The sequence below is a fragment of the Embiotoca jacksoni genome, unplaced genomic scaffold, assembly GCF_022577435.1.
Source record: "Embiotoca jacksoni isolate LCO1_2020_lvr unplaced genomic scaffold, fEmbJac1.0.p SCAF_102, whole genome shotgun sequence".
Taxonomy (NCBI): domain Eukaryota; kingdom Metazoa; phylum Chordata; class Actinopteri; family Embiotocidae; genus Embiotoca; species Embiotoca jacksoni.
The window spans coordinates 558867-580185 of NW_027185233.1; the positions used below are offsets into that span (position 1 = coordinate 558867).

Sequence of the window (21319 nt, forward strand, 5' to 3'; positions counted from 1 at the left end):
GACAGAAAAACCCCTCAAATGCAAACCAGAGACAAACAATCACATTTAAAAAGGATTATTTTTCTCTCCAACAAAGAAAAGTCGACTGATCTTTTACAACCCAAAACAACATTCAGCACTTTATATTTGATTTTAAAATAAAACTCTTTGGCACTTTTCTGCTGTTAAAAAATGTAAATTGCTTTACTAACAAAGTGAATTTAAGTCAATTAAACAATAAAACAAGTTTTTGGTTCCAGCTCCTGAAATATCTGACAGTAAATTAAATATCTTTTCAGTTTTACGCTGAAAACTTTCACCTCACACTTGGGACGGATGTACAGAAAAAAAGTGGTATTTTATATTATTGATTCAAGCCACAGTTCAAATACTAATGATGATGATGACAAAGCGACGGTCCAACTGTGTGTACTCCTGAAGTGTACTTTGTGCTTCTGCTGGTTGTCTTTGTTATTTGACAATAAACACATCAAACTTAACATGAATATAGTTTCAATATCTGAAACGACCCAAAGTAGAAGAAGTCAATTAATAATTAATAGAAGTAAACAAGTGAACATCCAGAATATAAAATCAGCTCAGATTTTGGCTCGAAAAAAACCCAAAAATGGATATAAATAAATAAATAAAAATATATTTATTTTCTTTTAGGTTAAAAATCTGAGATTTTACGTATGTTTCATAAAAAAAAGTGTTATTTGTTCTCTGCAGTAGATCGTTATATTACATTTGTATTTATTTTCTTTAAACAAACAAATGTCTTAAAAAAAAACAACAACACTAATTTCTAAGTGGTACCACGTGAATCACGTGACCAAACCGTTTTCTTCTTCTTGTCGTTTTTTCCCGCAAAAAAATTCTGTCTCCTTTTGGACTTTATGATATCGACATCAAATTCATACGAAACTTGCAAAATTTACATGGCTTACTTTTTCATGTATTTATTTTATTTATTTATTTATTTTTTTGCGTCACTTTTAAGTTTCACCTTCCCCACTCTCACTTCCGGTACACCCGGAAGTGAGAGTGGGAAAGGTGAAGCTGGGGGAACTAACCACAACATGGCGTGCAGTTTGCTGTGCCGAGGTTTCGGCGTATTTCAGCTCAGCAGGACAACGACGCTGCTGTCCGGTGCTCGTTTTTACTCTCACGCCGAACCGGAGCCGCTGACCGTGAGACAGCAGAACGACGGAATCAGGTGCAGTAGTTAAATGTGTCCGCCGTCTCGGAACTGTCATTCCCCAGGAGGAAGCCCCATTTACAAAACGTCGTATTTACGGAGAAAATGACACTTTTTAACAACAGCAGCGTGTTGCAGTTGTACTTACAGCATTTACATGTATATATCAGGGTCTTAAGATAAATTCGGCGTACATATAATTTGCGTGAAACGCCCTTTTACGTAATAAAATATCAAGACTTGGTACCTGCTGCCACCTGTTTAGTGATCACGTGACTCATTTAGCAGACTGCAAAAAAATGTAGAAAAACAAGAAAACCTTGCAGTGAAACCTGATCAAGCAAAGAACTTCTGAGAAATCTGGATTGAATTGTTTTCTCTGGTAACAGCCAAACAGTTTCTGTCCTGTATTTCAATCCAGATTTGTTTCCCCCTTTTCTGTGTTTTCCATGCGACTCGTTATGATTGTAAGATATTAGGGAATAACTTTTGATTTTTTTTTTTTTCTTTATAAGGCACCAGGTGCCTTTTTTTTTTTTTTGGCCACCTAACAGCAGATAAGTTCGTTAATACAGCTGCACATCCCCCGTGTTACAGTGTCTTTAATGGACACTGCAGTGAAACTCAAACTACAAACTTTTTCTTCCAGGAGGATAATACTGAACAATCCCAGGAAGAGGAACGCTCTGTCTCTGTCGATGCTGGAATCCCTCCGGGAGAACATCCTGACTGATGTTGACAGCGATGACCTCAGAGTTATCGTCATATCAGGCAGGTTTTTTTTTAATCCTGAGTGTGTGACGGACAGGAAGGTGATGGTCTCTTACCTTTTTTAATGTGTGTGTTTCAGCCAAAGGCCCCGTGTTCTCCTCCGGACACGACCTGAAGGAGCTGACGTCGGCTCACGGTCGAGATTATCACACAAAGGTGTTTCACACCTGTTCAGAGGTCAGTTTGTCTCCCCTGTCTTTGCTTTTCCTGTCTTCATTTTTCTACCATCATGCATTGTGTCAAGAACTACGGCAGCGTCTCAGGGCCATCGTTGGAGGTTTTTCTTTTTTTTTTTTTTTTTTTAAATCTCAGAATTTCTGAGATTAAAGATTGAATATTCTCTGAGATTATAAAATCATAAATTTACAAGGAGAATTTTTTTGTTTTGTTTTTAGCTATCGAGGGCCCACGTTGCTTCCTTGCCAGGTTGAATTGAACCTTTTTCACACCACAGACGCAGCTGTTGGCTGTTTTATTTAAATGATGAACTGAGAAAGTGACAGAGTTGATGTTTATTTTATTTATTGTTATTCATCCATTTAAATTGCTGAACACGTAAACGTAAATAATCTGCCATCTCTCGCGCTTCAGGTGATGACGCTGATTCAGGACATACCCGTTCCAGTGATCGCCATGGTGAACGGCGTCGCCACGGCGGCGGGTTGCCAGCTCGTCGCCAGCTGCGACGTCGCCGTGGTGACGGAGAAGTCCACCTTTGCCACCCCGGGCGTCAACGTGGGTCTGTTCTGCTCGACGCCGGCGGTCGCCATCGGCAGAGCGGTGCCGAGGAAGGTGAGACACGAACACTCGGCTACTTTACCTTTTTATTCTTTTTATTTAACAAGTGACAGTTTTATTTAATAAAAACAAGAATACTCTGATGTTTACATGACAGAACAACTTTTTCTATTAGACCTATGTGTTATCTAAATGTAATAACATTTTCAGTAATTACTACATGTCAGATCAGGGTGGTATTATTGTGAATTATTTATTACTTTAAATAGAGGAAATAGTCTCAACGTTATCAAAGTCAACTTTATTGTTAATTCACAAGACATACAGAGAGATAGAAATATTGTTTCAAAAACAAAAAAGATAAATCAAGAAAAGTATAAATATGTAATTCAGTATTATTGTATAATATTGCCTGGATGTATGTTGACAAATCTGCAAGAAAAAAAAGTTATACATTTTATTTTAGCTGCTTTAAAACTTTTTCTTTTAAAAGTTCTGCTTTTAAAGTAAAAGTTTGGTTATAGTCTTATTTTTTTTTAAATTTTTTTTAACATTATTTTGCAAAAATTCGGATGATTTAGTTGTGTATTTATTGATTGGTTCCTAATATAAAATTTTAATTATAGTGAGCTATTGCCCTTCTCATTTCACATCTGCTGTTACTATTAACTTGGATACTAGTTTATTATTTAGCTGTAAAATGTCCTGCCTAAATAAACCCAAGTGAGAGGCATAATCACACAAAATGTTTTGTCATTTGATGTTAAAAACTAAATCCAGCTTGGCGTCCTTCTTTTTCTACCAGGTTGCCATGGAGATGCTGTTCACAGGAACGCCGATCTCGGCCCACGATGCTCTGCTGCACGGTCTGGTCAGCAAGGTGGTGCCGGAGGAGCGGCTGGAAGAGGAGACGCTGGGCATCGCCCGGCGGGTGTGTCGGGCCAGCCGGCCCGTCGTCGCCCTCGGGAAGGCCACGTTCCAACGGTGAGCGGTTCCGCTGGTGAAAATAACGGGCGGCAAAAGATCAGATTTAAAACGACATAAAAACATTTACCGTGTTGTGCTCTTCCCCCACTTTTGTTTTTCGTCCAAAGACAAATGGCTCAGGGTCGAGATGCGGCGTACGCCACCGCCTCCAAGGTGATGGTCGACAACCTGGCGCTGAGGGACGGACAGGAGGGCATCCGGGCCTTCATCGAGAAACGCAAGCCGGTGTGGAGCCACAGAGTCGAAAAGGCCCACGACTGATGGACCGATGGACCGATGGACCGACGGACTCGTCACATAACCTGCAGACATCTAAAGACAGTCTCGACCGGTACGCATGGTTTCCACTCATCAGTGAGTAACACCAGTCCTCAGTTCACGTTTGGGCTGTGCTGCTTATTGCTAGAATTATAATGTGCAAAGTCAGCAGGATTTAAGTGTTCACTTCATCTTCTTCAGCATTTCTATTGAGACCGAAGGACAAGCAGCTGAATCATTCTTTGTGCCTTTTTAAAAGCTGCATAATGAGAAGGAAATTACTCTGTTTTACAGCTTTGCCAGAATGAATGCTGCTCTCTTTAATTGTCTGTCGTTAGATGCATTAAGTAGGTATAGAAATTGGGAGTGTAGTTTTCTGCTTTGTAAAAGTAATACAAATTACCTGAAAAAGTAAGAAGTTTTTTATTTAATTTTTTTTAACCACAGGTGTAATGTTTTTGTAAACGGTCCCTTACAAGGCACAAAACCACTTGGTTGAAAATGTATTGAAATTTATTTTCAATTAATGTACCATGTATATTTTTATATATTAATGTTGTTTTCATGATATTATTTATGATTTATGACGATGAATCAACAATAAAAAAAACAACTTCCAAAAAAGTAAACAAATGGAGCGTTATTTCCTTGACACATTTTATTATGCATGAATAGTTTCATCTAAGATAATATATAATGTAGTATTAATGTTTTGCATATTTTGGATGAAATGCTATGTTGGTATATTTTTTTTAATGTTTCTGACCGTGTACTACAGTATGACTTTTTTTTTTATCGTATCTACTATAGCATGTCGTCCACAATCTGAAAATTTCATACGATAACGTCGTCTGAAACATGATAAAAAAGTCACACGATAGCATGTCGTCTAAAATATGATAAAAAAAGTCACACTATAACATGTCATCTAAAATATGATCAAAAAGTCATACTATAACATGTCGTCTAAAATATGATAAAAAAGTCATGCTATAGCATGTCGTCTAAAATATGATAAAAAAAGTCACACTATAACATGTCGTCTAAAATATGATAAAAAAGTCATACTATAACATGTCGTCTAAAATATGATAAAAAAGTCATGCTATAGCATGTCGTCTAAAATATGATAAAAAAAGTCACACTATAACATGTCGTCTAAAATATGATAAAAAAGTCATACTATAACATGTCGTCTAAAATATGATAAAAAAGTCATGCTATAGCATGTCGTCTAAAATATGATAAAAAAGTCATACTATAGCATGTCGTCGAAAATATGATAAAAAAAAGTCATACTATAGCATGTCGTCTAAAATATGATAAAAAAGTCATACTATAGCATGTCGTCGAAAATATGATAAAAAAGTCATACTATAGCATGTCGTCGAAAATATGATAAAAAAAAGTCACACTATAACATGTCGTCTAAAATATGATAAAAAAAAGTCACACTATAACATGTCGTCTAAAATATGATAAAAAAAAGTCACACTATAACATGTCGTCTAAAATATGATAAAAAAAAGTCATACTATAACATGTCGTCTAAAATATGATAAAAAAGTCATACTATAGCATGTCGTCGAAAATATGATAAAAAAGTCACACTATAACATGTCGTCTAAAATATGATAAAAAAAAGTCACACTATAACATGTCGTCTAAAATATGATAAAAAAAAGTCACACTATAACATGTCGTCTAAAATATGACAAAAAAAAAGTCACACTATAACATGTCGTCTAAAATATGATAAAAAAGTCATACTATAGCATGTCGTCGAAAATATGATAAAAAAGTCATACTATAACATGTCGTCTAAAATATGATAAAAAAGTCATACTATAGCATGTCTTCTAAAATATGATAAAAAAAGTCATACTATAATATGTCGTCTAAAATATGATAAAAAAGTCATACTATAGCATATCGTCGAAAATATGATAAAAAAGTCATACTATAGCATGTCGTCTAAAATATGACAAAAAAGTCATACTATAACATGTCGTCTAAAATATGATAAAAAAGTCATACTATAATATGTCGTCTAAAATATGATAAAAAAGTCATACTATAGCATGTCGTCGAAAATATGATAAAAAAAAGTCATACTATAGCATGTCGTCTAAAATATGACAAAAAAGTCATACTATAACATGTCGTCTAAAATATGATAAAAAAGTCATACTATAATATGTCGTCTAAAATATGATAAAAAAAAGTCATACTATAACATGTCGTCGAAAATATGATAAAAAAAAGTCATACTATAGCATGTCGTCGAAAATATGATAAAAAAAAGTCATACTATAGCATGTCGTCTAAAATACGATAAAAAAGTCATACTATAATATGTCGTCTAAAATATGATAAAAAAGTCATACTATAGCATGTCTTCTAAAATATGATAAAAAAAGTCATACTATAATATGTCGTCTAAAATATGATAAAAAAGTCATACTATAGCATGTCGTCGAAAATATGATAAAAAAAAGTCATACTATAGCATGTCGTCTAAAATATGACAAAAAAGTCATACTATAACATGTCGTCTAAAATATGATAAAAAAGTCATACTATAATATGTCGTCTAAAATATGATAAAAAAAGTCATACTATAACATGTCGTCGAAAATATAAAAAAAAGTCATACTATAGCATGTCGTCGAAAATATGATAAAAAAAAGTCATACTATAGCATGTCGTCTAAAATACGATAAAAAAGTCATACTATAGCATGTCGTCTAAAATATGACAAAAAAGTCATACTATAACATGTCGTCTAAAATATGATAAAAAAGTCATACTATAGCATGTCGTCGAAAATATGATAAAAAAAAGTCATACTATAGCATGTCGTCGAAAATATGATAAAAAAAAGTCATACTATAGCATGTCGTCTAAAATATGACAAAAAAGTCATACTATAACATGTCGTCTAAAATATGATAAAAAAGTCATACTATAGCATGTCGTCGAAAATATGATAAAAAAGTCATACTATAGCATGTCGTTGAAAATATGATAAAAAAAGTCACACTATAACATGTCGTCTAAAATATGATAAAAAAAAGTCACACTATAACATGTCGTCTAAAATATGATAAAAAAAGTCACACTATAATATGTCGTCTAAAATATGATAAAAAAGTCATACTATAGCATGTCGTCTAAAATATGACAAAAAAGTCATACTATAACATGTCGTCTAAAATATGATAAAAAAGTCATACTATAGCATGTCGTCTAAAATATGATAAAAAAAAGTCATACTATAGCATGTCGTCTAAAATATGATAAAAAAAGTCATACTATAGCATGTCGTCTAAAATATGATAAAAAAGTCATACTATAGCATGTCGTCGAAAATATGATAAAAAAAAGTCACACTATAACATGTCGTCTAAAATATGATAAAAAAAAGTCACACTATAACATGTCGTCTAAAATATGATAAAAAAAGTCACACTATAATATGTCGTCTAAAATATGATAAAAAAGTCATACTATAGCATGTCGTCGAAAATATGATAAAAAAGTCATACTATAGCATGTCGTCTAAAATATGACAAAAAAGTCATACTATAACATGTCGTCTAAAATATGATAAAAAAGTCATACTATAGCATGTCTTCTAAAATATGATAAAAAAAGTCATACCATAATATGTCGTCTAAAATATGATAAAAAAGTCATACTATAGCATGTCGTCGAAAATATGATAAAAAAAAGTCACACTATAACATGTCGTCTAAAATATGATAAAAAAAGTCACACTATAACATGTCGTCTAAAATATGATAAAAAAAAGTCACACTATAACATGTCGTCTAATATATGATAAAAAAGTCACACTATAACATGTCGTCTAAAATATGATAAAAAAAGTCACACTATAACATGTCGTCTAATATATGATAAAAAAGTCACACTATAGCATGTCGTCGAAAATATGATAAAAAAAAGTCATACTATAGCATGTCGTCTAAAATATGACAAAAAAGTCATACTATAGCATGTCGTCTAAAATATGACAAAAAAGTCACACTATAGCATGTCGTCTAAAATATGATAAAAAAGTCATACTATAGCATGTCGTCTAAAATATGACAAAAAAGTCATACTATAACATGTCGTCTAAAATATGATAAAAAAAGTCACACTATAACATGTCGTCTAATATATGATAAAAAAGTCACACTATAGCATGTCGTCGAAAATATGATAAAAAAAAGTCATACTATAGCATGTCGTCTAAAATATGACAAAAAAGTCATACTATAGCATGTCGTCTAAAATATGACAAAAAAGTCATACTATAGCATGTCGTCTAAAATATGACAAAAAAGTCATACTATAGCATGTCGTCGAAAATATGACAAAAAAGTCATACTATAGCATGTCGTCTAAAATATGACAAAAAAGTCATACTATAACATGTCGTCGAAAATATGATCAAAAAGTCATACTATAGCATGTCGTCTAAAATATGATAAAAAAAAGTCACACTATAACATGTCGTCTAAAATATGATAAAAAAGTCATACTATAGCATGTCGTCTAAAATATGACAAAAAAGTCATACTATAGCATGTCGTCTAAAATATGATAAAAAAGTCATACTATAGCATGTCGTCGAAAATATGACAAAAAAGTCATACTATAGCATGTCGTCTAAAATATGACAAAAAAGTCATACTATAACATGTCATCTAAAATATGATTAAAAAAAGTCATACTATAGCATGTCGTCTAAAATATGACAAAAAAGTCATACTATAGCATGTCGTCTAAAATATGACAAAAAAGTCATACTATAGCATGTCGTCGAAAATATGACAAAAAAGTCATACTATAGCATGTCGTCTAAAATATGACAAAAAAGTCATACTATAACATGTCGTCGAAAATATGATCAAAAAGTCATACTATAGCATGTCGTCTAAAATATGATAAAAAAAAGTCACACTATAACATGTCGTCTAAAATATGATAAAAAAGTCATACTATAGCATGTCGTCTAAAATATGACAAAAAAGTCATACTATAGCATGTCGTCGAAAATATGACAAAAAAGTCATACTATAGCATGTCGTCTAAAATATGACAAAAAAGTCATACTATAACATGTCGTCGAAAATATGATCAAAAAGTCATACTATAGCATGTCGTCTAAAATATGATAAAAAAATGTCATACTATAGCATGTCGTCCGAAAAATGAATTCTTGACTTTTTGGTCTTATTTCGGAGGACACGATATAGTTTTACATTTTGGTCATTTTTCGGATGACATGCTATTGTGTGACTTTTTGTCATATTTCAGATGACATGCTATAAATATGACTTCCGTTTAAATTTTGTCAGGCAACACAACAGTGCAGTTGTCAGCGTTGTCGTCTTACAGTCTAAAGGTCAGTGGTTCGATCCCCGCCTGGAACTTTCTATGTGGAATTTGCATGTTCCTGCATAGGTAATAAGTAAATTAAAATATGTCATCCATAATATGGATGACTATCTTATGCATGTTATCATGCATATAGTCCATGATGTAAAACAAACATCATGTAGTCGTAATTGTGACAAAGTCACACTTCAAGCAAGAACATGCAATCCTCCACAGACAGAGTTCCAAGCCCCTGATCGAACCGAGTACTTCCTGACTGTGAGATGACAACGCTAGCAACTGCAAAGTTGTGCTGCCTCTATTGCATATTTGTCTGACTTATATTACTTATATGACTTTTAAACATTTTCTTGAAGAAAGCATGGTGGTGCAGTGGTTAATGTTGTTGCTTCCCAGTCAGAAGGTTCCAGGTTCAATTCTTGCCCTTGACGTGGCTTTTCATCTAGGATGTTAATGTCATCCTTTCCCTGGAGAGTCTCGAACCTGGAACCTTCTGAATGGGAGGCAACAGCACCAACCACTGCACCGTAGAGCTCTCTTCAATAACATGTTTAAAAGTCATATAAGTCATATAAGTCAGACAAGCATGCAAGAGAGTCATCAAAAATGTTGAAGTTCTCAGCCAGCGTTGTCTTCTCACAATCAGGAGCTTCTGGGTTCGATAGAGGGTCTGGAACTTAGTGTGGAGGATTGCATGTTCTTGCTTGAATGTGATGTTTTACATTATGGACAACATGCATAAGTTAGTCATCCATTTTATGGAAAACAAACTTTACGGTCATTAGTCTTGCAGGAATAATGAATTCACTTGGAAAGTCAGAGGAAGGAATTGAACCCGGTTCCTTTCAACTGAGAGACAACAACTCTGACAGCTGCACCACCGTGTTAGCTTCCATAACTTGAACGGAAGTCATACTTATAGCATGTCATCCGAAATGTGACTAAAAAGTCATACTATATATAGCATGTCTGAAATATGACAAAAAAGTCATACTATAGCATGTCGCCTGAAATATGATGAAAAAGTCATACTATAGCATGTCATCCAAAATATGACGAAAAAGTCATATATAGCATGTCTTCTAAAATATGATAAAAAAGTCATACTATAGCATGTCGTCAAAAATATGACAAACAAGTCATACCATAGCATGTCGTCTAAAATATGATAAAAAAGTCATACCATAGCATGTCGTCAAAAATATGATAAAAAGTCATACTATAGCATGTCTTCTAAAATATGATAAAAAAGTCATACTATAACATGTCGTCTAAAATACGATAAAAAAGTCACACTATAGCATGTCGTCTAAAATATGATAAAAAAAGTCATACTATAACATGTCGTCTAAAATATGATAAAAAAGTCATACTATAACATGTCGTCTAAAATACGATAAAAAAGTCATACTATAGCATGTCGTCTAAAATATGATAAAAAAAGTCATACTATAGCATGTCGTCTAAAATATGATAAAAAAAAGTCATACTATAGCATGTCGTCTAAAATATGATAAAAAAGTCATACTATAACATGTCGTCTAAAATACGATAAAAAAGTCATACTATAGCATGTCGTCTAAAATATGATAAAAAAAGTCATACTATAGCATGTCGTCGAAAATATGATAAAAAAAGTCATACTATAGCATGTCGTCTAAAATATGATAAAAAAAAGTCATACTATAACATGTCGTCTAAAATACGATAAAAAAGTCATACTATAGCATGTCGTCTAAAATATGATAAAAAAAGTCATACTATAGCATTTCGTCTAAAATATGATAAAAAAGTCAAACTATAGCATGTCTTCTAAAATATGATAAAAAAAGTCATACTATAACATGTCTTCTAAAATATGACAAAAAAGTCATACTGTAGCATGTTTTCTAAAATATGATCAAAAAGTCATACTATAACATGTCTTCTAAAATATGATAAAAAAGTCAAACTATAGCATGTCTTCTAAAATATGATAAAAAAGTCATACTATAACATGTTGTCTAAAATATGATAAAAAAGTGATACTATAGCATGTCGTCTAAAATATGACAAAAAAGTCATACTGTAGCATCTTTTCTAAAATATGATCAAAAAGTCATACTATAGCATGTCGTCCGAAAAATGAAATCTTGACTTTTTGGTCTTATTTCGGAGGACACGATATAGTTTTACATTTTGGTCATTTTTCGGATGACATGCTATTGTGTGACTTTTTGTCATATTTCAGATGACATGCTATAAATACGACTTCCGTTTAAATTTTGTCAGGCAACACAACAGTGCAGTTGTCAGCGTTGTCGTCTTACAGTCTAAAGGTCAGTGGTTCGATCCCCGCCTGGAACTTTCTATGTGGAATTTGCATGTTCCTGCATAGGTAATAAGTAAATTAAAATATGTCATCCATAATATGGATGACTATCTTATGCATGTTATCATGCATATAGTCCATGATGTAAAACAAACATCATGTAGTCGTAATTGTGACAAAGTCACACTTCAAGCAAGAACATGCAATCCTCCACAGACAGAGTTCCAAGCCCCTGATCGAACCGAGTACTTCCTGACTGTGAGATGACAACGCTAGCAACTGCAAAGTTGTGCTGCCTCTATTGCATATTTGTCTGACTTATATTACTTATATGACTTTTAAACATTTTCTTGAAGAAAGCATGGTGGTGCAGTGGTTAATGTTGTTGCTTCCCAGTCAGAAGGTTCCAGGTTCAATTCTTGCCCTTGACGTGGCTTTTCATCTAGGATGTTAATGTCATCCTTTCCCTGGAGAGTCTCGAACCTGGAACCTTCTGAATGGGAGGCAACAACACCAACCACTGCACCGTAGAGCTCTCTTCAATAACATGTTTAAAAGTCATATAAGTCATATAAGTCAGACAAGCATGCAAGAGAGTCATCAAAAATGTTGAAGTTCTCAGCCAGCGTTGTCTTCTCACAATCAGGAGCTTCTGGGTTCGATAGAGGGTCTGGAACTTAGTGTGGAGGATTGCATGTTATTGCTTGAATGTGATGTTTTACATTATGGACAACATGCATAAGTTAGTCATCCATTTTATGGAAAACAAACTTTACGGTCATTAGTCTTGCAGGAATAATGAATTCACTTGGAAAGTCAGAGGAAGGAATTGAACCCGGTACCTTTCAACTGAGAGACAACAACTCTGACAGCTGCACCACCGTGTTAGCTTCCATAACTTGAACGGAAGTCATACTTATAGCATATCATCCGAAATGTGACTAAAAAGTCATACTATATATAGCATGTCTGAAATATGACAAAAAAGTCATACTATAGCATGTCGCCTGAAATATGATGAAAAAGTCATGCTATAGCATGTCATCCAAAATATGACGAAAAAGTCATATATAGCATGTCTTCTAAAATATGATAAAAAAAGTCATACTATAGCATGTCGTCAAAAATATGACAAACAAGTCATACCATAGCATGTCGTCTAAAATATGATAAAAAAGTCATACCATAGCATGTCGTCAAAAATATGATAAAAAGTCATACTATAGCATGTCTTCTAAAATATGATAAAAAAGTCATACTATAACATGTCGTCTAAAATACGATAAAAAAGTCACACTATAGCATGTCGTCTAAAATATGATAAAAAAAGTCATACTATAACATGTCGTCTAAAATATGATAAAAAAGTCATACTATAACATGTCGTCTAAAATACGATAAAAAAGTCATACTATAGCATGTCGTCTAAAATATGATAAAAAAAAGTCATACTATAGCATGTCGTCTAAAATATGATAAAAAAAAGTCATACTATAGCATGTCGTCTAAAATATGATAAAAAAGTCATACTATAACATGTCGTCTAAAATACGATAAAAAAGTCATACTATAGCATGTCGTCTAAAATATGATAAAAAAAGTCATACTATAGCATGTCGTCGAAAATATGATAAAAAAAGTCATACTATAGCATGTCGTCTAAAATATGATAAAAAAAAGTCATACTATAACATGTCGTCTAAAATACGATAAAAAAGTCATACTATAGCATGTCGTCTAAAATATGATAAAAAAAGTCATACTATAGCATTTCGTCTAAAATATGATAAAAAAGTCAAACTATAGCATGTCTTCTAAAATATGATAAAAAAAGTCATACTATAACATGTCTTCTAAAATATGACAAAAAAGTCATACTGTAGCATGTTTTCTAAAATATGATCAAAAAGTCATACTATAACATGTCTTCTAAAATATGATAAAAAAGTCAAACTATAGCATGTCTTCTAAAATATGATAAAAAAGTCATACTATAACATGTTGTCTAAAATATGATAAAAAAGTGATACTATAGCATGTCGTCTAAAATATGACAAAAAAGTCATACTGTAGCATCTTTTCTAAAATATGATCAAAAAGTCATACTATAGCATGTCGTCCGAAAAATGAAATCTTGACTTTTTGGTCTTATTTCGGAGGACACGATATAGTTTTACATTTTGGTCATTTTTCGGATGACATGCTATTGTGTGACTTTTTGTCATATTTCAGATGACATGCTATAAATACGACTTCCGTTTAAATTTTGTCAGGCAACACAACAGTGCAGTTGTCAGCGTTGTCGTCTTACAGTCTAAAGGTCAGTGGTTCGATCCCCGCCTGGAACTTTCTATGTGGAATTTGCATGTTCCTGCATAGGTAATAAGTAAATTAAAATATGTCATCCATAATATGGATGACTATCTTATGCATGTTATCATGCATATAGTCCATGATGTAAAACAAACATCATGTAGTCGTAATTGTGACAAAGTCACACTTCAAGCAAGAACATGCAATCCTCCACAGACAGAGTTCCAAGCCCCTGATCGAACCGAGTACTTCCTGACTGTGAGATGACAACGCTAGCAACTGCAAAGTTGTGCTGCCTCTATTGCATATTTGTCTGACTTATATTACTTATATGACTTTTAAACATTTTCTTGAAGAAAGCACAGTGGTGCAGTGGTTAATGTTGTTGCTTCCCAGTCAGAAGGTTCCAGGTTCAATTCTTGCCCTTGACGTGGCTTTTCATCTAGGATGTTAATGTCATCCTTTCCCTGGAGAGTCTCGAACCTGGAACCTTCTGAATGGGAGGCAACAACACCAACCACTGCACCGTAGAGCTCTCTTCAATAACATGTTTAAAAGTCATATAAGTCATATAAGTCAGACAAGCATGCAAGAGAGTCATCAAAAATGTTGAAGTTCTCAGCCAGCGTTGTCTTCTCACAATCAGGAGCTTCTGGGTTCGATAGAGGGTCTGGAACTTAGTGTGGAGGATTGCATGTTATTGCTTGAATGTGATGTTTTACATTATGGACAACATGCATAAGTTAGTCATCCATTTTATGGAAAACAAACTTTACGGTCATTAGTCTTGCAGGAATAATGAATTCACTTGGAAAGTCAGAGGAAGGAATTGAACCCGGTACCTTTCAACTGAGAGACAACAACTCTGACAGCTGCACCACCGTGTTAGCTTCCATAACTTGAACGGAAGTCATACTTATAGCATATCATCCGAAATGTGACTAAAAAGTCATACTATATATAGCATGTATGAAATATGACAAAAAAGTCATACTATAGCATGTCGCCTGAAATATGATGAAAAAGTCATGCTATAGCATGTCATCCAAAATATGACGAAAAAGTCATACTATAGCATGTCGTCGAAAATATGATAAAAAAGTCATACTATAACATGTCGTCTAAAATATGATAAAAAAGTCATACTATAACATGTCGTCTAAAATATGATAAAAAAAAGTCACACTATAACATGTCGTCTAAAATATGATAAAAAAGTCACACTATAACATGTCGTCTAAAATATGATAAAAAAAAGTCACACAATAACATGTCGTCTAAAATATGACAAAAAAGTCATACTATAGCATGTAGTCGAAAATATGATAAAAAAAATGTCACACTATAACATGTCGTCTAAAATATGATAAAAAAAGTCATACTATAACATGTCGTCTAAAATATGATAAAAAAGTCATACTATAGCATGTCGTCTAAAATATGATAAAAAAAGTCACACTATAACATGTCGTCTAAAATATGATAAAAAAAGTCACACTATAACATGTCTAAAATATGATAAAAAAGTCATACTATAACATGTCGTCTAAAATATGACAAAAAAGTCATACTATAGCATGTCGTCTAAAATATGATAAAAAAGTCATACTATAGCATGTCGTCTAAAATATGATAAAAAAAGTCACACTATAACATGTCGTCTAAAATATGATAAAAAAAAGTCACACTATAATATGTCGTCTAAAATATGATAAAAAAGTCATACTATAGCATGTCGTCGAAAATATGATAAAAAAAGTCACACTATAACATGTCGTCTAAAATATGATAAAAAAAAGTCACTATAACATGTCGTCTAAAATATGATAAAAAAAGTCACACTATAACATGTCGTCTAAAATATGATAAAAAAGTCACACTATAACATGTCGTCTAAAATATGATAAAAAAGTCATACTATAGCATGTCTTCTAAAATATGATAAAAAAAAGTCATACTATAATATGTCGTCTAAAATATGATAAAAAAAAGTCATACTATAACATGTCGTCTAAAATATGATAAAAAAGTCATACTATAGCATGTCGTCGAAAATATGATAAAAAAAAGTCATACTATAGCATGTCGTCGAAAATATGATAAAAAAAAGTCACACTATAACATGTCGTCTAAAATATGATAAAAAAGTCATACTATAACATGTCGTCTAAAATATGATAAAAAAAGTCACACTATAGCATGTCGTCGAAAATATGATAAAAAAAAGTCACACTATAACATGTCGTCTAAAATATGATAAAAAAGTCATACTATAACATGTCGTCTAAAATATGATAAAAAAAGTCACACTATAGCATGTCGTCGAAAATATGATAAAAAAAAGTCACACTATAGCATGTCGTCGAAAATATGATAAAAAAGTCATACTATAGCATGTCGTCTAAAATATGACAAAAAAGTCATACTATAACATGTCGACTAAAATATGATAAAAAAAGTCATACTATAATATGTCGTCTAAAATATGATAAAAAAGTCATACTATAACATGTCGTCTAAAATATGATAAAAAAGTCATACTATAGCATGTCTTCTAAAATATGATAAAAAAAAGTCATACTATAATATGTCGTCTAAAATATGATAAAAAAAAGTCATACTATAGCATGTCGTCGAAAATATGATAAAAAAAAGTCATACTATAACATGTCGTCTAAAATATGATAAAAAAAGTCACACTATAACATGTCGTCTAAAATATGATAAAAAAAAGTCACACTATAACATGTCGTCTAAAATATGATAAAAAAAAGTCGCACTATAATATGTCGTCTAAAATATGACAAAAAAGTCATACTATAGCATGTCGTCAAAAATATGATAAAAAGTCATACTGTAGCATGTCTTCTAAAATATGATAAAAAAAAGTCACACTATAGCATGTCGTCTAAAATATGACAAAAAAGTCATACTATAGCATGTTGTCTAAAATATGATAAAAAAAGTCATACTATAACATGTCTTCTAAAATATGATAAAAAAGTCATACTATAGCATGTCGTCCAAAATATGATAAAAAAGTCATACTATAGCATGTCGTCTAAAATATGATAAAAAAGTCATACTATAGCATGTCGTCTAAAATATGACAAAAAAGTCATACTGTAGCATCTTTTCTAAAATATGATCAAAAAGTCATACTATAGCATGTCGTCCGAAAAATGAAATCTTGACTTTTTGGTCTTATTTCGGAGGACACGATATAGTTTTACATTTTGGTCATTTTTCGGATGACATGCTATTGTGTGACTTTTTGTCATATTTCAGATGACATGCTATAAATACGACTTCCGTTTAAATTTTGTCAGGCAACACAACAGTGCAGTTGTCAGCGTTGTCGTCTTACAGTCTAAAGGTCAGTGGTTCGATCCCCGCCTGGAACTTTCTATGTGGAATTTGCATGTTCCTGCATAGGTAATAAGTAAATTAAAATATGTCATCCATAATATGGATGACTATCTTATGCATGTTATCATGCATATAGTCCATGATGTAAAACAAACATCATGTAGTCGTAATTGTGACAAAGTCACACTTCAAGCAAGAACATGCAATCCTCCACAGACAGAGTTCCAAGCCCCTGATCGAACCGAGTACTTCCTGACTGTGAGATGACAACGCTAGCAACTGCAAAGTTGTGCTGCCTCTATTGCATATTTGTCTGACTTATATTACTTATATGACTTTTAAACATTTTCTTGAAGAAAGCATGGTGGTGCAGTGGTTAATGTTGTTGCTTCCCAGTCAGAAGGTTCCAGGTTCAATTCTTGCCCTTGACGTGGCTTTTCATCTAGGATGTTAATGTCATCCTTTCCCTGGAGAGTCTCGAACCTGGAACCTTCTGAATGGGAGGCAACAACACCAACCACTGCACCGTAGAGCTCTCTTCAATAACATGTTTAAAAGTCATATAAGTCATATAAGTCAGACAAGCATGCAAGAGAGTCATCAAAAATGTTGAAGTTCTCAGCCAGCGTTGTCTTCTCACAATCAGGAGCTTCTGGGTTCGATAGAGGGTCTGGAACTTAGTGTGGAGGATTGCATGTTATTGCTTGAATGTGATGTTTTACATTATGGACAACATGCATAAGTTAGTCATCCATTTTATGGAAAACAAACTTTACGGTCATTAGTCTTGCAGGAATAATGAATTCACTTGGAAAGTCAGAGGAAGGAATTGAACCCGGTTCCTTTCAACTGAGAGACAACAACTCTGACAGCTGCACCACCGTGTTAGCTTCCATAACTTGAACGGAAGTCATACTTATAGCATATCATCCGAAATGTGACTAAAAAGTCATACTATATATAGCATGTCTGAAATATGACAAAAAAGTCATACTATAGCATGTCGCCTGAAATATGATGAAAAAGTCATGCTATAGCATGTCATCCAAAATATGACGAAAAAGTCAAATATAGCATGTCATCTAAAATATAATAAAAAAGTCATACTATAACATGTCGTCTAAAATATGATAAAAAAAGTCATACTATAGCATGTCGTCTAAAATATGATCAAAAAGTCATACTATAGCATGTCGTCAAAAATATGATAAAAAAGTCACACTATAGCATGTCGTCAAAAATATGACAAAAAAGTCACACTATAGCATGTCGTCTAAAATATGATAAAAAAGTCATACTATAGCATGTCGTCTAAAATACGATAAAAAAGTCATACTATAACATGTCGTCAAAAATATGATAAAAAAGTCAAACTATAGCATGTCTTCTAAAATATGATAAAAAAGTGATACTATAGCATGTCGTCTAAAATATGATAAAAAAGTCATACTATAACATGTCGTCTAAAATATGATAAAAAAGTCATACTATAACATGTCGTCTAAAATATGATAAAAAAGTCAAACTGTAGCATGTTGTCTAAAATATGATAAAAAAAGTCATACTATAACATGTCGTCTAAAATATGATAAAAAAGTCACACTATAACATGTCGTCTAAAATATGATAAAAAAGTCATACTATAGCATGTCGTCTAAAATATGATAAAAAAGTCATACTATAGCATGTTGTCTAAAATATGACAAAAAAGTCATACTATAGCATGTAGTCTAAAATATGATAAAAAAAAAGTCATACTATAGCATGTCGTCTAAAATATGACAATAAAGTCATACTATAGCATGTCGTCTAAAATATGATAAAAAAGTCATACTATAACATGTCTTCCAAAATATGATAAAAAAGTCATACTATAGCATGTCTTCCAAAATATGATAAAAAAGTCACACTATAACATGTCTTCTAAAATATGACAATAAAGTCATACTATAGCATGTCGTCTAAAATATGATAAAAAAGTCATACTATAACATGTCTTCCAAAATATGATAAAAAAAGTCATACTATAGCATGTCTTCCAAAATATGATAAAAAAGTCATACTATAGCATGTCGTCTAAAATATGATAAAAAAGTCATACTATAACATGTCTTCCAAAATATGACAATAAAGTCATACTATAGCATGTCGTCTAAAATATGATAAAAAAGTCATACTATAGCATGTCTTCCAAAATATGACAATAAAGTCATACTATAGCATGTCGTCTAAAATATGATAAAAAAGTCATACTATAACATGTCTTCCAAAATATGATAAAAAAGTCATACTATAGTATGTCGTCTAAAATATGATAAAAAAAGTCATACTATAACATGTCTTCCAAAATATGACAATAAAGTCATACTATAGCATGTCTTCTAAAATATGACAATAAAGTCATACTATAACATGTCGTCTAAAATATGATAAAAAAAAGTCATACTATAGCATGTCTTCTAAAATATGACAATAAAGTCATACTATAGCATGTCGTCGAAAATATGATAAAAAAAGTCATACTATAGCATGTCTTCTAAAATATGATAAAAAAGTCATACTATAGCATGTCTTCTAAAATATGACAATAAAGTCATACTATAGCATGTCTTCTAAAATATGATAAAAAAGTCATACTATAGCATGTCTTCCAAAATATGACAAAAAAAGTCACACTATAGCATGTCTTCCAAAATATGACAATAAAGTCACACTATAGCATGTCTTCCAAAATATGACAAAAAAAGTCATACTATAGCATGTCTTCCAAAATATGATAAAAAAGTCATACTATAGCATGTCTTCTAAAATATGATAAAAAAGTCATACAATAGCATGTCTTCTAAAATATGATAAAAAAGTCATACTATAACATGTCTTCCAAAATATGACAATAAAGTCATACTATAACATGTCTTCTAAAATATGATAAAAAAAAAAGTCATACTATAGCATGGCTTCTAAAATATGATAAAAAAAAAGTCATACTATAGCATGTCTTCTAAAATATGACAATAAAGTCATACTATAGCATGTCTTCTAAAATATGATAAAAAAAGTCATACTATAACATGTCTTCTAAAATATGATAAAAAAGTCATACTATAACATGTCTTCCAAAATATGATAAAAAAAAAGTCATACTATAGCATGTCTTCTAAAATATGATAAAAAAAAAGTCATACTATAACATGTCTTCCAAAATATGATAAAAAAAAGTCATACTATAGCATGTCTTCTAAAATATGACAATAAAGTCATACTATAGCATGTCTTCCAAAATATGATAAAAAAAGTCATACTATAACATGTCTTCTAAAATATGATAAAAAAAGTCATACTATAACATGTCTTCTAAAATATGATTAAAAAAGTCATACTATAACATGTCTTCTAAAATATGATAAAAAAGTCATACTATAGCATGTCTTCTAAAATATGACAATAAAGTCATACTATAACATGTCGTCTAAAATATGATAAAAAAAAGTCATACTATAGCATGTCTTCTAAAATATGACAATAAAGTCATACTATAGCATGTCGTCTAAAATATGATAAAAAAAAGTTAAACTATAGCATGTCGTCTAAAATATGATAAAAAAGTCATACTATAACATGTCTTCCAAAATATGATAAAAAAAAGTCATACTATAGCATGTCTTCTAAAATATGACAATAAAGTCATACTATAGCATGTCTTCCAAAATATGATAAAAAAAGTCATACTATAACATGTCGTCTAAAATATGATAAAAAAAAGTCATACTACAGCATGTCTTCCAAAATATGATAAAAAAAGTCATACTATAACATGTCTTCCAAAATATGACAATAAAGTCATACTATAGCATGTCTTCCAAAATATGACAATAAAGTCATACTATAGCATGTCGTCTAAAATATGATAAAAAAGTCATACTATAGCATGTCTTCCAAAATATGACAATAAAGTCATACTATAGCATGTCGTCTAAAATATG

At 31.8% G+C, this 21319-nt stretch overlaps 1 protein-coding gene across 2 annotated transcripts in view; it reads left to right on the forward strand.

The window, feature by feature from the left end:
• The first annotated feature begins 1020 nt into the window (after positions 1 to 1020).
• echdc3 (enoyl CoA hydratase domain containing 3) overlaps positions 1021 to 21319 on the forward strand; it is a 45140-nt gene continuing 24841 nt past the window's right edge. The window contains exons 1-6 of one of the 2 annotated variants that reach the window (XR_011179535.1): positions 1021 to 1198; positions 1830 to 1951; positions 2031 to 2128; positions 2543 to 2743; positions 3495 to 3673; positions 3784 to 4007. Coding sequence is in view for 1 of the 2 variants with exons in the window: in XM_069174727.1 (XP_069030828.1) it covers positions 1062 to 1198; positions 1830 to 1951; positions 2031 to 2128; positions 2543 to 2743; positions 3495 to 3673; positions 3784 to 3937 (891 nt within the window). In the remaining variant the exon portion in view is untranslated. Of the gene's footprint in view, positions 1199 to 1829; positions 1952 to 2030; positions 2129 to 2542; positions 2744 to 3494; positions 3674 to 3783; positions 4020 to 21319 lie in introns of those variants that run through there. The other variant, XM_069174727.1, reaches the window with a different exon arrangement.